The sequence below is a fragment of the Dermacentor albipictus genome, chromosome 9, assembly GCF_038994185.2.
Source record: "Dermacentor albipictus isolate Rhodes 1998 colony chromosome 9, USDA_Dalb.pri_finalv2, whole genome shotgun sequence".
NCBI lineage: Eukaryota > Metazoa > Arthropoda > Arachnida > Ixodida > Ixodidae > Dermacentor > Dermacentor albipictus.
Genome location: NC_091829.1, coordinates 101,080,613 through 101,093,438, shown reverse-complemented (window position 1 = coordinate 101,093,438; position 12,826 = coordinate 101,080,613). Strand labels below are relative to the sequence as shown.

General features: G+C 45.7%; 1 protein-coding gene across 1 annotated transcript in view; it reads left to right on the top strand.

The window, feature by feature from the left end:
• Positions 1-22: 22 nt before the first annotated feature.
• The window catches only part of Abcd3 (ATP binding cassette subfamily D member Pmp70), a 33,451-nt gene continuing 20,647 nt past the window's right edge, over positions 23-12,826 (top strand). The window contains exons 1-8 of the mRNA XM_070525139.1: positions 23-310; positions 741-780; positions 867-913; positions 999-1,050; positions 4,100-4,258; positions 6,230-6,256; positions 9,215-9,355; positions 10,332-10,585. Coding sequence (XP_070381240.1) covers positions 198-310; positions 741-780; positions 867-913; positions 999-1,050; positions 4,100-4,258; positions 6,230-6,256; positions 9,215-9,355; positions 10,332-10,585 — 833 coding nt within the window. The 5' untranslated portion in view covers positions 23-197. The remainder of the gene's footprint in view (positions 311-740; positions 781-866; positions 914-998; positions 1,051-4,099; positions 4,259-6,229; positions 6,257-9,214; positions 9,356-10,331; positions 10,586-12,826) is intronic.

Genomic DNA, 12,826 nt, shown 5'->3' with positions numbered 1-12,826 from the left:
TAGGGAGCCGTTCTTCCTCGTCACGTGCGAAGGAGAGGCGGGCTCCTTCGAGGAGAAAGCCGTCTGACCGGTGGTGCGTTGCGTGTGTGAGTGTGTGCGAGTGCGCGACTGCTGTGTTCTGCGCCACCGCCACGATCGTCTCCGCAGCGCGCTAGCCGACGAGCACGGCAATCAGCTGACAGGCCGCAGACGAAAACATGGCGGCCGCCTGGAGCAAGATGCTCGAGCAACGGCGGCCTGCCGTGGTCGCCGGTACGGTCGCCCTCATCTACGCCTGGTCCTACTTCAGGTTCCTCAGGAAGCAGAAGAGGTGAGTTCTACACGGCCGGCGCACGCGGACGTGTAGCAGCAGCGGCGCGCGATCCTCCGCGGGTTTCCGTAAGCCATGCGTCGCGGCGTACGCTTAAAGTACTTCGGACAAGTACGGGGGCCGGCCGCTGATATCTTTTCCTAGTTCCTCTGGCGAGCCTTTCCAGTGGCGCGTGTCCGCCGCGCGTGTTCGGCCCCCCGAGAATTGAAACGTGCGACTTGCGCTTGTGCGAGTAAGTAAAGTGTCGTCGTCGTGGTCGTGACATTCATTGCAGACACCGTGGTTACGGGCCGGTCCGAGGCGCGAAACTAACAGATGAGGCAGCGGCAGCGCGTTATCTCCGATAAACATGCGCGCGGCGTTTTCGAAGAAAGGCGGATCCAATTGTACTACCATGCCTGACATTGCCGTCTTTTTCCCGTCCGCGCAGGAGCCGGGAACTGGCGGCGGCGGCGCTGGTTTTCGACAAGGTGAGTTGTTTGTCTCGCGACCGGGGGCGCAGGCAGGCGCAGAACCCCGAGCTCGGTTAATCGTGTGTTGTTCGGGCTCGCCGCAGAAAGATGCCAAAAAGGAGAAGGCGCACGTGGACCGCGAGTTTTTCAGGTGAGAGCCGACGTCGAGTCCTTTTGCCGATCGGGCGGAGCGCCATCAAAAGTTCTTACGTGTTTCGTCCTTCTGTCCACTGCAGGCAGCTGGGCAGCCTACTCAAGGTTGTCATCCCCGGCGTCTTCACGCCAGAGGTGGGTCCTCACGTTTTTTGAAAGCTAAACATAGCAATGCGTGCAAGTTGAGACTTCTGCACGTTCAATCTTGTCAGTCTTGGGAACGGATCGCCGTCATTGACAGATTCACGCCATACATTTAAGCTGCGCGAAGCGTACGGCAGAGGCAGATTTCAAGTACGAGATATTCTAAACAGCACACCTGGGAAATTCGCGCTTCGCTCGATGTGCCCCCACGCGCGAGAACGTTTGGCGAGAGCACTTGTTGTTTTCAGGAGCCGCCGTGTCGATGGCCAGCTTGGTTGCCGTTTTCCTCTAAGAGGCCGCTCATTGAACTTCATTGCAACAGCACTTTGCCGTGTGACATTTAATCTTGTTGCCAGTGCAATACGGTCACTGGCAGTTGTGGAATGCATTAAGTTGCCTTATTTGTTGCGTGTAAGTAGAGAGATGAGGTGCTTGTTGCTTCACGAGATTGAAACGCCATTCAAATTTGGCACTTTGGTGCTACTCCTTGTTCTTGTCTTGGGCCACACAATACCGGTGTAACACAAGCACTTTCGATCCTGATCGAGCTTGATTGGGATTGATTGCAGTCCCATGTGGCACCGGTATAATGCAACATGCACGCATGGCACAACATTGCCGTGAGATGGGGCCAGCTTTGGTGTTTTGTATCTATTCTTTGTCCATGTTTTTTAGTGCGTGCTGTGTGTAATAATTATGCAGCTTTCTAGGGCAAAGTTTTTGCCACCCCTTTCATTGCTGCGATAGCTTGTGTTTGTAACAGAGTCAAGGAAAAAAATTCTTGAAAGCTTTCACTTGTTGCACACTACCCAGTAATGATATATGCTATGGGTTCACAGTTTCTGTTTTGTCCACATTGTTTTCAGTGAGTTTGTCGTTTTTCGTTTGGCTTTTAATACTGACAGAATTTATTTCATTTCTTGATTAGTTACGCAGAAGCAGAACCATGGAGTGCCTTAGCAATGCTTTTGTGCCTCAGGTGGTGTGGAACTCGCATTAATTGCAGACAAGGTGAATGATTAACTCTGTTCCTCTGTTGGAGGAAAGAGAAACGCCTGCATTCTTTCCAAGGGCAACATGTGTTCACTCACGTAGACACACATGTATTGCGAGAAGTGGCGTGGGATTGTCCCACCGTGTCGTGTCTTGGAATGCCCGCGTCGGGTCAGACGGCTGAGGATACAAAAACGTGGCAACGTGCCAAATGTAATTCTGATTCTCTCCGTCGCAGACAGGAGGAAGAAGGCAGCATAATGCATCTCAGCATTTCACAATCTTGGTCATTGATCCCTTTTGCTCGAGAAATAGTGACAAAAGCGTTAAATAACCCCTCGGGCACCAATTTCGTTCACTAAAGCTTCATTTTCATCACATTTCTTGCATCTTCGGGGTCATGAGGCACAGCTGAAAAACAGGTTGTGAATTTTCAATTCTTTAGCGATTTCTGTCAGGTTCACTGAATGTAGAGTCAATGTGAGAACTTCTGGAACTTCTGAGATGAGAGCATCATCAACTGTTTCACATGTAGCATATTTGGAAAGCACTTTGATGCAGCCGCCTGAAAAAACACGGCTGATGGGAAACGTTATGAGAAGCAGTAAATGAACCCGTTACATGATGTCACACTGCAAACACCCATCCTTCCAACTATTTTTACTGAAACTTTTTTATGCATGTTATTCAAACTTGCAGTGCAGATTCAATCAGAAATGCTTCAATATGTGTGTGACCCGTATTAGATATCATTATTTTTGTCTGTGCTTTTTTTTTTTTTGCTTTTGATGCACCATCTTGGCATGCACTACAGTGCACACAGTGCCTGACGAGGGTAAGAGAGGAACATTGAATGAGAGGCCAGAGTAGTAGTATGAGCAATTGTGTTATCCTCTCTCCCACTCTCGACTCTTGTGTTGAGTGCCCCAAGAAAGAAGTGTTTAGCGCAGGTTGCATCGACACGCGTTCGTCTGGAAGTCTGCCTAGAGAGGTGTGAAAGGAGGTGCTGATGACAGCTGACTGTCACTGTGACTTGGTGGCTATGACTTTGCACTGCTGAGCTCAGGGTCATGGGCTCAACTCTTGGCTATGGGCTCTGATTTCTGATGAAGGCACGTTGTGAGGGTGCTAGCTTACTTCCATGAGCTGCATTTCGAAGAACTTTCAGGTAGCATCCTCACACCCTTATCTGAGAAGTCCTTCATTACCTACTGTGCAGAGTTACTGCATAAAACCCAGTCATTATATAAAGATAAAGCTTATATACAGTTTCTTTTTCTGCTTAGTGAGATAAACCTCTTGCAAGCATAACTCTGCATATCAGTTATATATTGGATGCATTGTGGAACTCGAGCATGAAGTTGCTGCCAAAAGTTCACACACCGCATGCTGTAAAAGAGAACACTAAATTCAGGGGCAGTTTGCGACGGTAATAAGACTGTACAACACCATGTTGTTTGTGTACCATATAGGCCCATGTAAGAGCCGGACTCCCAACTTGGCAGCCCAAAATTTTGAGAAAAAAAAAAATTTGCAGTTGAGGAGCAATTGCGTTTGGTGCCCCAATGCCATCTGCATACATCGGCAAATTTTCACGAGTTGCGTACTTGCGTGTGCTGCTACTAGATGGTGAGAGCTGTGCATTGACCTCTGATGCAGTTCTAAATCTGGGGTGTGCACAAGTCACTGGCTGTTCCAGCACCATTTTGACTGAAAGGTTCGGTCCCATGTAAGGACCACACCTCGTCGAAGTTGCGAGAAAAATAGAAGTGTAGCCGTTATGCGAGTCTGTACGTTATATACTAGTGAATGCTAGAAATCTGAACCTATGTGTCCAGGCTTTTGAAAATATCCAATTTTCTGTCACATCTGATGGTCCGTAAACATTTTCTGCTGCCGACTACACATTGCCTGGTAGTTGTAGCTTGTCCAGATTTAAGTTCCTTTACCTTTTGTCGCATTGAATTGGAGGGACCGGTAGAATGACTCGTAGATTGACTGTCGGCGTAGTGGAGGCTGCTCATGGCTGATGTGCGTCTCTTCCCAGTTTGGCTACATGCTGCTGGTGGCCAGCTCACTCATTGGCCGGACGCTGTGTGACATCTGGCTTATCCGCAATGGCACTGTCATCGAGCGGGCCATCATATCTCGGAATGTCTCGCTCTTCAAGGACACATTGCAGGCGTTCATCTTCACCATGCCCATGGTAAGTTCGGTGTTCTCACTTCCCCCCTCATCTCCATTGCACACATTTCGGAAGAACCCGCCACAGTGTCTGTGCGCTTATGGCATCCTGCTGCTGAGCAGGTGATCGTGCATTTGAGTCCCGACCGTGCGATGGGAGTGAATTCCAAAAAACACTCGCGTACCGTCAGCATAAATTGAAACATGAACAGGGGAAAAATATGCCGTTCAGAATGTTTGCTATGCCTAGTCACAGAGGAGTGAGTTGTGCAGTCATTTTTGTGGCCAGTTTCTAAGCATTTTGTAGACCTTAATGCAAGTTTTAGAGACTGGATTAAGCCGTGGTTACAACTTATATTGAGGTACAGCCCAAAAGGACACGCAGAACAAACATAGGTGAGCTTTTAAACACGGCCACTCGTTTCAGTCAGCCTTGACTTGTTCCCATTACGCTGATAGTAATTCAAAAGGACAGGTTAAGTAAGCGTGAAACCACAAACATCACAATGTTGTTAATTTCTTGTTCATTTGTGGTGTGTTTACCTAATGAGCTTAGATTTAGGTGCATGTTAAATAAACTTAGGGGGTCGAAATTAATCAGGAACCCTCTGCAATAGACTCGCCCACAACCCCCCAGTGCTGCTTTGGGATGTTAAGCTCCGTGAATCATTCAATCATTTCAGGAAGTGAACGCTTTTCACTAAGCAATTCCTGAAGCCATGTTGCTGTTCACTGTGACTCTTGCCATACAAGACTGAATGCACTTAGGGGAATGCCAGCTAGTAGGGAAAGCCAGCTAGCCTTGCCTAGTATAATGAGATACTTTATCTATCAGTATTGCAGTGATTGAAGGGCGGCAAACAAAAGAAGCGGGAAAGTACTTGACGAAGTTATAGCACCATTTCAGTAAGCAGTGACAGTGGACCAATATAGTTGATGGCTTGTAAAGTGTTCACTGCAGTTTTTCTGCCTGTTTAAATGCAAAGCGAAAGTTCAACTACAATCGAAATCAAATGTAGCTACCAAGCATTTTTATGCAGTGAAAGTGTCGACTTAAGTGACAGGGAAGCTGCAAATACTGGATAGGCATGCCTAAGTAGTTTATTTTTTATGGTATGTGCATGGCTCATTGATTACCTTTAAAAAAATGCTCTCGTGTTGCACCTGACAAAATGCATCGCAACAGTTTTATTAAAATATTTAACCTTGAATACAGGCTCTGCAAAACCGTGCTGTCGTTTATTCTTGCTGTGATTCCGCCAGTAGAACCCTTAAAATCTACTAGAATGTTCTGATAGTCTTGCATGGTCACTAAACATTTGTGGATAAACATTTCATCTGATGCACATGAAGAATCTGCTAGGTACATACGCCAAAGTAATTATTTAGAAGGTAAATTACCAAAAATTAGTTGTTGGTGATGTTACTCATCATTAGCACACAAATTTGGAGGTCTATCATTGCTATAGCCAATTCTGGCCAGTATAAGTTATGCTTTTGTCTTGAGTGACTAGTTTATGAGTCTTTGGAGATGGCCGTTGACATAACGCCTTTTATACTTTGTACTTATGTATCAAATGGGGGGGGGGGTTGCTGCTGAGGGGGCAACATGTTATTTCCCTTTAATGACATGTTTCAACAGTCACTAGTACAGTACAGAGCATGACGCAGAGTCCAGCCTTTCCTTTTCTTAATCTTTTTTTTGTATTATTTTTACACTTCCTTTCACTTGGTGCAAGCTTTGTCCCCATTCATTGAGCAGACCATCGAGGGTTACATTTTCTAAATGTTGACGTGGACACTTATGAAGCGAGCAGCTTAACTTTCCATTGAAAGAGTTTACAAAAGCTTAGAAAAAAAAATTACCCTCAAGTCATTACAAGAACATCAGTTTTGGCTTGTGCCCTTCTTCAAGGCCAAGCCTGCTGCATGAGTGTACAGATGTGTGACTGCTTCTCTCTCTTTTTTTATTTTTTCCTTTGTTGTCTTACAGCTTTCCATGGTCAACAACCTCCTTAAGGTAAGTCACCTGCAGATGTTATATTCATGCCGCATGGGAACTAAAAAAAGGAAGGCATTAAACGGTTGACATCTCATTAAAATTTGATGACATTCACGGAGGGCCGCGCCCGAATCATTTGCTCTAAAGTTGTTTGGCATTTAATATGTTACAGCGCAACTCACTCAACCTGCAAGCAGATGCCATCAGTCATACAGAGTGTTGAACTTATTTTATTTGTAACAATATCTTGTTCAGTGAAGAATGAAGAGCTTATTCATACTATGACTATACGAAGTGTCTCTACAGGCATACGCTATTTGACTCATTTTAAATTAAACCATCGAAATGGAACACGAAAAAAAAAATGCATATTCAGTTATAGAACTGTATTTTGCAGCCTTTATAGTTTGCTTTTGTATACATATGCATTTTAAATGTGCATGCATGTATGTACAGGGGTGGGCATACCGTGCCAATTGCGACATTCTGATACTTGAGCGAATTGCTGTGCCTTATTACGGCAGAGAGGGCAAAGTGGCCGCAATTGTGCCATGCTGGGCCAGAGCAGCTGTGGCTTTGGCAGGCATCGGCGAAAGATTGCCGTATCGGTGCAGGGCAGTATGTTGTTGGTCTGGGAGTGTGCGTAAAAGTAGCTTCTGTATTCTGGCCGCCAGTACAGACGCGAACACACAGTTAAGCCCCATGAACAAAACTAGAGGTGTCGATATTCCTTTATCTTTCTGCCAAGAAAAGAATGTCGCTCCCTTTAGCTTATTGAAGAGGGTTGTACACCCAATCGCTCACTGTGAAGTCCAGATGACTAGGTGCATCCGGTGAGTTTAGTGAGTGGCAAAGCGAAGTCAGTCACGTGCAGAATCCTGGTTCGAGCTAGTTGGTGCTGTCACGTTGCCTGGAAATGTGTTTGACTGAACCGCTGTGGTGGCTTCACCAACCCTAGCTTCTTCACAACTTTTGTGGGAAAGCAATTCCAGTCACTTTGCCACTACTCGATGCAAAATATAGTGTGAGAAATCTGTTCAGGCTGCTCTTCAACACTTCGTTAGTGCTGCAGAATTCGTGATTATAATACTGCTTTCAATTAAAATTTGCTCTGTACAGACTGCTCCAAAATCAAAATTTGTCTGCTCCAACCTGATTCAGAATGAAATTTCATCTGCTGCAAAAATTTTTACAAAGTGACTTTGAGCATTCCCACATCTGCATGTATTTTAATCTTGCCGTAAAATTGAATGACATTACATTAGGATGTGTAGCAGTGCATCTGAAATGTATGACGTCAGAGAACATAAACACAAACTACTTAACGTAACTGTCTATGTCCACGCAGCATGCTTACATTAGTTCATTTGCTTCCTCGAAAGCAACAGTTTATGCCTTGTCTTTCTGTTGTTTGCATAAAGCTGATAAAGTTGTGTGGTGCACTGTTCCGTAAGGCGGTGTGTCTTGCACGGTGTTTAATCTGGGCTTACTTAAGGTTCCTCTTATCTGAGTGCCAATCCCTATTGTCGGAATGTATGTACAATTGTTATCATTATCAGAGGGGCAGATCCCATAAGAGAGCTTGCCTTTTGCCCAGGTATTGCAACTCTTACTTAAAAAAAAAGCTCTCGTGCAAAACTTTTGGAAGCAATAGTTGCTCATATTTAACAATATTTTATTTGTAAATTTATGCTTGAATGTTCATTTAGAAGTGGTTTATGTGCTGTTCACATATAGTGAATGATATGAATGTAAACACACTAGGTGGTGAATCATGGAGTATGAGCAGCAGGCTGCAGAAATGGTTCAGCTAAATCTGGTGCAGTTTGCATACCTGCCTGCTCTCCCAAATAATACTTGAGGTTTATGAATTCGGGCTCCTTTGGTGATTTTACTAATGCTGCATCAACACTGCAACAAAAAAAAGCAATACTTTTCTCAAAAGTTGAAAAGGTATTGAAGAATGGTGGGGCAGTGAATTATTGCAAGATATAAATTGTGGTGGTCCCTGCGCTGCCATTTTGTGGCAGCACAAGAGACCGTATGCCACCGAAGGTGGCTGGTGCTTCGGTGCAGTCCAGTGTTTTTTTATCGGCGGCAGCGCTAAAACTTGCACGCAGTGCTTTAATCAAAAAGAAACTCACTGTTTCTGAGCATTTATGGGGAAAAAAAGGGGGTTTGGCTGCTTACTTTCAAGGTAGTCACCATCAGTGGCGCGTTGATTGGCTAAACCGCTGACAGGTCGCTCGTCGCTTCACTAAGGCATTACAAAAGTGCAGTGCGCCACGTAAAAGAAAAAGGATCCCCAGAGGTCACCGTCCGAGATTATAAGTGCAGCGGAGTGTAGGTTTAGAAGCAAGAGCCGTTCACAGAGTCGGCTGGTTTGTATCCAAACCTCATGGCTCTTGTGGCATCCGAAATCCAGGGGTGAAATAACGTGGTCACATCCCATTTTTCCTATGAAGCGATGCTTTTCAACCTCAGTCATGGGATCAAGTGGGACTCGGTTATGCTTTAGGTTAAGAGGATGAAAAAAAAGGTGACCGGCTTGTGAATCTCTAGAACCAATAATTAGTGGTCTGTTAAGAGCAGTGAAGCAGGTTACAATTGAAAATAAATGCAGCCAAGGGCCACAGTTAATCAGGTGTATCAATGATATTAGGTAATTTGCATACGTGGGATGTACTAGTTGGATGATGCAGGACTGTAATAACCGGAGATTTCTCCAAGCGCCCTTCATCCTGCTGTGGGCTTTAAATGTGTGCGTCCACTGGTGATAATGATAATGACGTCACCACGTTTGGCCAATCCACATGACAGGCTATGTGAGAGCAGTAGAATTAGCATGAAGGATGGTTGATTGTGCTGTCTCTGTCCCAGTTGTCATAGTCACTGACTTCAGTCTAAAAGTTGTAGAAGGCGGGTGCGTAACCTTGACGGCAGGACGGGGTTGTTGACTCGAGACTGTTCTTTCAGTACGGGCTGAGTGAGCTGCGGCTGCGCTTCAGGTCTCGGCTGCACCACGCCCTGTACAAGGAGTACCTGAGTGGCATCACCTACTACCGGATGAGCAACCTCGACAACCGCATCGCCAACCCTGACCAGCTGCTCACACAGGCAAGCAGGCACTTCTGCTCTTCATCACCAATCTCTTGTTGTTATCCCTTTCTTCCTGATTTTGCGAGGGCTTTCATTGCTAATTAAGGTTGAGCAACTTGGTCTTAATTTACTATAAAGTAGCAACACTTGGTGCAAAACCAGAAATCGTGACGGGATTGTTACTTCGTGATACTTAGGGACAGTGCAGAAGATATGGGACAGCATCAGAGAAAGTGAGTGTAGACTGACCATTGTGTTGTGTGGTCTTGTTCAGTTTTATCGCACTGTCTATCCTAACTATTCACATAATATATATGCACTAACAAAGCTCAATTTACAACCATTCTGCAAATCATATCACATGCAAAAAGATATTTGATAGGGAAACTGTGTACACTAAATGAATGCTGCACTTATGCCTAGAAGGATTTTTCTTATTTTCTTAAAATGAATGTCAGTGTTTAAAAATACTGCACTACAATGACTGCAACTACCACCATTAACTAGGCACAGCAGTAGACTGCATTGCTTAAGTGTCCTGCTGTCAAAAGAAATGACAAGGTACATTGAGGTCGGTGAAGGCTTATGCAAGGGAAATTCGCATCCACCCAACTGTAGCATGCAACCACAGAGAAGACCTGTACGGGTCTCTCATAAAGGAAACTCCACAGTTGGGGAGGCTGCGTTCCTGTCTGGAGATCGAATCCGAGACCAACGTCTTTCCAGGGCAGTCACCCTATCATCTGAGCTGAGCTGACCTGGAGGCTAGCAGTCAAAGAGCGAGGCCAAATCAATCACCAACTTGAAGCACAGGGACACTGAATGTGGCAAATAAGTTTTGCAGAAGCCCACAGGGTGGAGGAAGGTTGGCGAAAGGGACATTTGCGTCCATCCAACAGTAACTGCATGGCTTGCCCTGGCCACCTTGCCACGTAACTAACTGGCCAGCTGGCCACTTTTGCTGTAGCTAATGCTCTCGTGTCGCACGCTGCAGGACGTGGAGAAGTTTTGCGGTTGCCTGACGGACCTGTACTCCAACCTGAGCAAGCCGCTGCTGGACATTGTGCTCTACGTGCGGTGGCTGTCAGTCGCCATCGGCCAGGAGGCCCCCGGGGCCATGCTGCTCTACCTGCTGTTTGCCGGGGTCATCCTGACACGCATGCGTCGTCCCGTCGGCCGCATGACCATCCAGGAGCAGAAGCTGGAGGGCGAGCTGCGATACGTCAACTCACGCCTCATCACCAACAGGTGGGCACCGGTTGGGACGGCATTTCCGGATGTGCTTTTCACTTTGTACTGCAGCGTGAAAAAAAACATTTCTGGCAGAAGCCACCTCGGGGCGACTGTCGACATTGATGTGTTTTGCATTGAAGCAGCTTAGCAACACATTGAATTGAAACTGCCAAAATGCATCGTGTATGAAGCAGCAACCACATGCATGCGACATTCAAGCGACGTGACAGGCAGATCCTGTCGTGCTGTCGCTTCCCGGCATGATGCAACCACATAGACTCAACATAAAAAAAAAGTGGCCACGAATTTACAGTATTGTCTAAATCAGTACAGTAGAACCTTGTTGACACAATCTCGTTTGTACGATTTCCCAAAACCAACATTCACAACCGAGAGCACAAAAAATAACCCAATACAGTTGCGTTTTTTTTTCCCATTTGATACGGTCCCGGAAAACACTATATTTCGGCACTAATGTTCAGTACATCACCAAACTGCAATCACAAGAAAAGACGTGAGGTGTGTGCAATCGAGAACAGTAGTCTCCCATTGCTGCAGCTTCCCTGCAGTACTTGCCCGCCCGTGTCACATGAAAGCACTGGCATACACTCAGTTTCATATTAACGATGCCAGCAAGTGTCCTCATGAGTCACTGCATGCCACATTCACAGCCATCACCGCCAGCCCCTTATTGCCATTGGAAGTGTACTGCACACTTTTAATGGGTGACAACCGAAATACACTGCATTTCTCTGCTTGAGGCAGCCTGAAGTGAGCATCATGTTTTGCTCTGGCGGCATCGTATTCTGGCAATGCCCGCCAGCTCGATTTCGTTTCCGTGCCACTACGCAGCAGAAAAAAGACAGTGCACTTCGCAGGCCACTTGGGCCCCACCAGCTCGGTTTACGTCGGCGCTTGTGCCGCAATGATTCGTGTAATGGTTCGCATGACCCTTTTCATTACCTAAAGGGGCCCTGAACCACTTTTTATCGAAGTGGAGAAAGGCGTTTGAAGTGAACGTAAGCTATTCCAGAAATACTTTGCGCAAAAATGTACTTCATCGCGTTCAGCAGAACCAGAGTTATTGGCAACCAACTTCAGTTGCAAGTCCAGTGTTGTCCTGTCCATTCCTTTTACTTGTGCTCATGTCTGTACTTGCTGGAATCACCTATATGCTTCACCATGCACCAACTGGCTCAGCAAACCACGCTACTAAATTACCTTTAAGTGTTTGTATCAGAGGCCTGCATGCATGAGCTATCCGTGTAACCAGCTTAGTCACCCCAGAGTCATTAGATTGTGGGCTTAAACACTTGTGTGCCTCACTGTAGTCTTAATGAGCAACAATTCTAAACACTGATAGGGCCATACTGAAGACAAGGAAATGAGGAAGCTTCCCAGTAGCAGCTCTTCCACAACCGTTGCCTGTCTTAAACTCATGAGTAATATGAGAGGGAAAACCGAATTTGTTTTCAAGCAACAATTATTTGTGGTTTATAGATTTGAAGCTGACATGAATATGTAACAAGTAGCTGTTCTGTTCATCATTTAGTCTCATTGGAAAATTTTAGAAGGGGCTCATGTGTTTTGCCGCTGCAACCTCTTGCAAGCACTGTGGATGTTTTCTTAAATATTGCTCGAGGAGATACATCACTGGAACAGGCTGCACAATGAGAAAAAGATTGCTAGATTGCTGCTTGCACCATTCAAATTTGCAAAAAAAGAAATTGTGATGAGGAGTGCTGCAACGTCCCAAACTACGGAAGAGATCCCATAAAATGTGCAACAATGTAAGCTCGTCACGAACCACAAATTTCTGTGCCAGGTGGTTGGGTTTCGTTTTAGTTGCTGTCACTGGTTTGGGCAGGAAAAATTTTCACATGCTGACACTGGTAGGAAACTGTGTTTCCCGGTTGGATTTCTTTCATCGAAAGCGTTTTATTTGATGGGTGCTCACCTTTCACGCTAAACAGCCGAGGTGGTACTGTGAAATAGTTTGTCATTGTAATGTGAGACAATCTAGTCACTCTTGGACTGCTCTTGCCGCATCACCGAGTTTCTCGATTGCTTGTCATGAAATAATCTCTTAAACCCCTGAAAGGGGAGAAACTGGCATCCACCGAAATTGTAGCACGAAACTACAAAGGAAACCCATATGTGTTTCTCAGAAAGAAAGCATCTCAGTTGAAGAAAAATTTGTCCTGCTCCGGGACCCTTACTACCTTTATTTTTATTTCCTTTCCCTCTTGTTTCAGG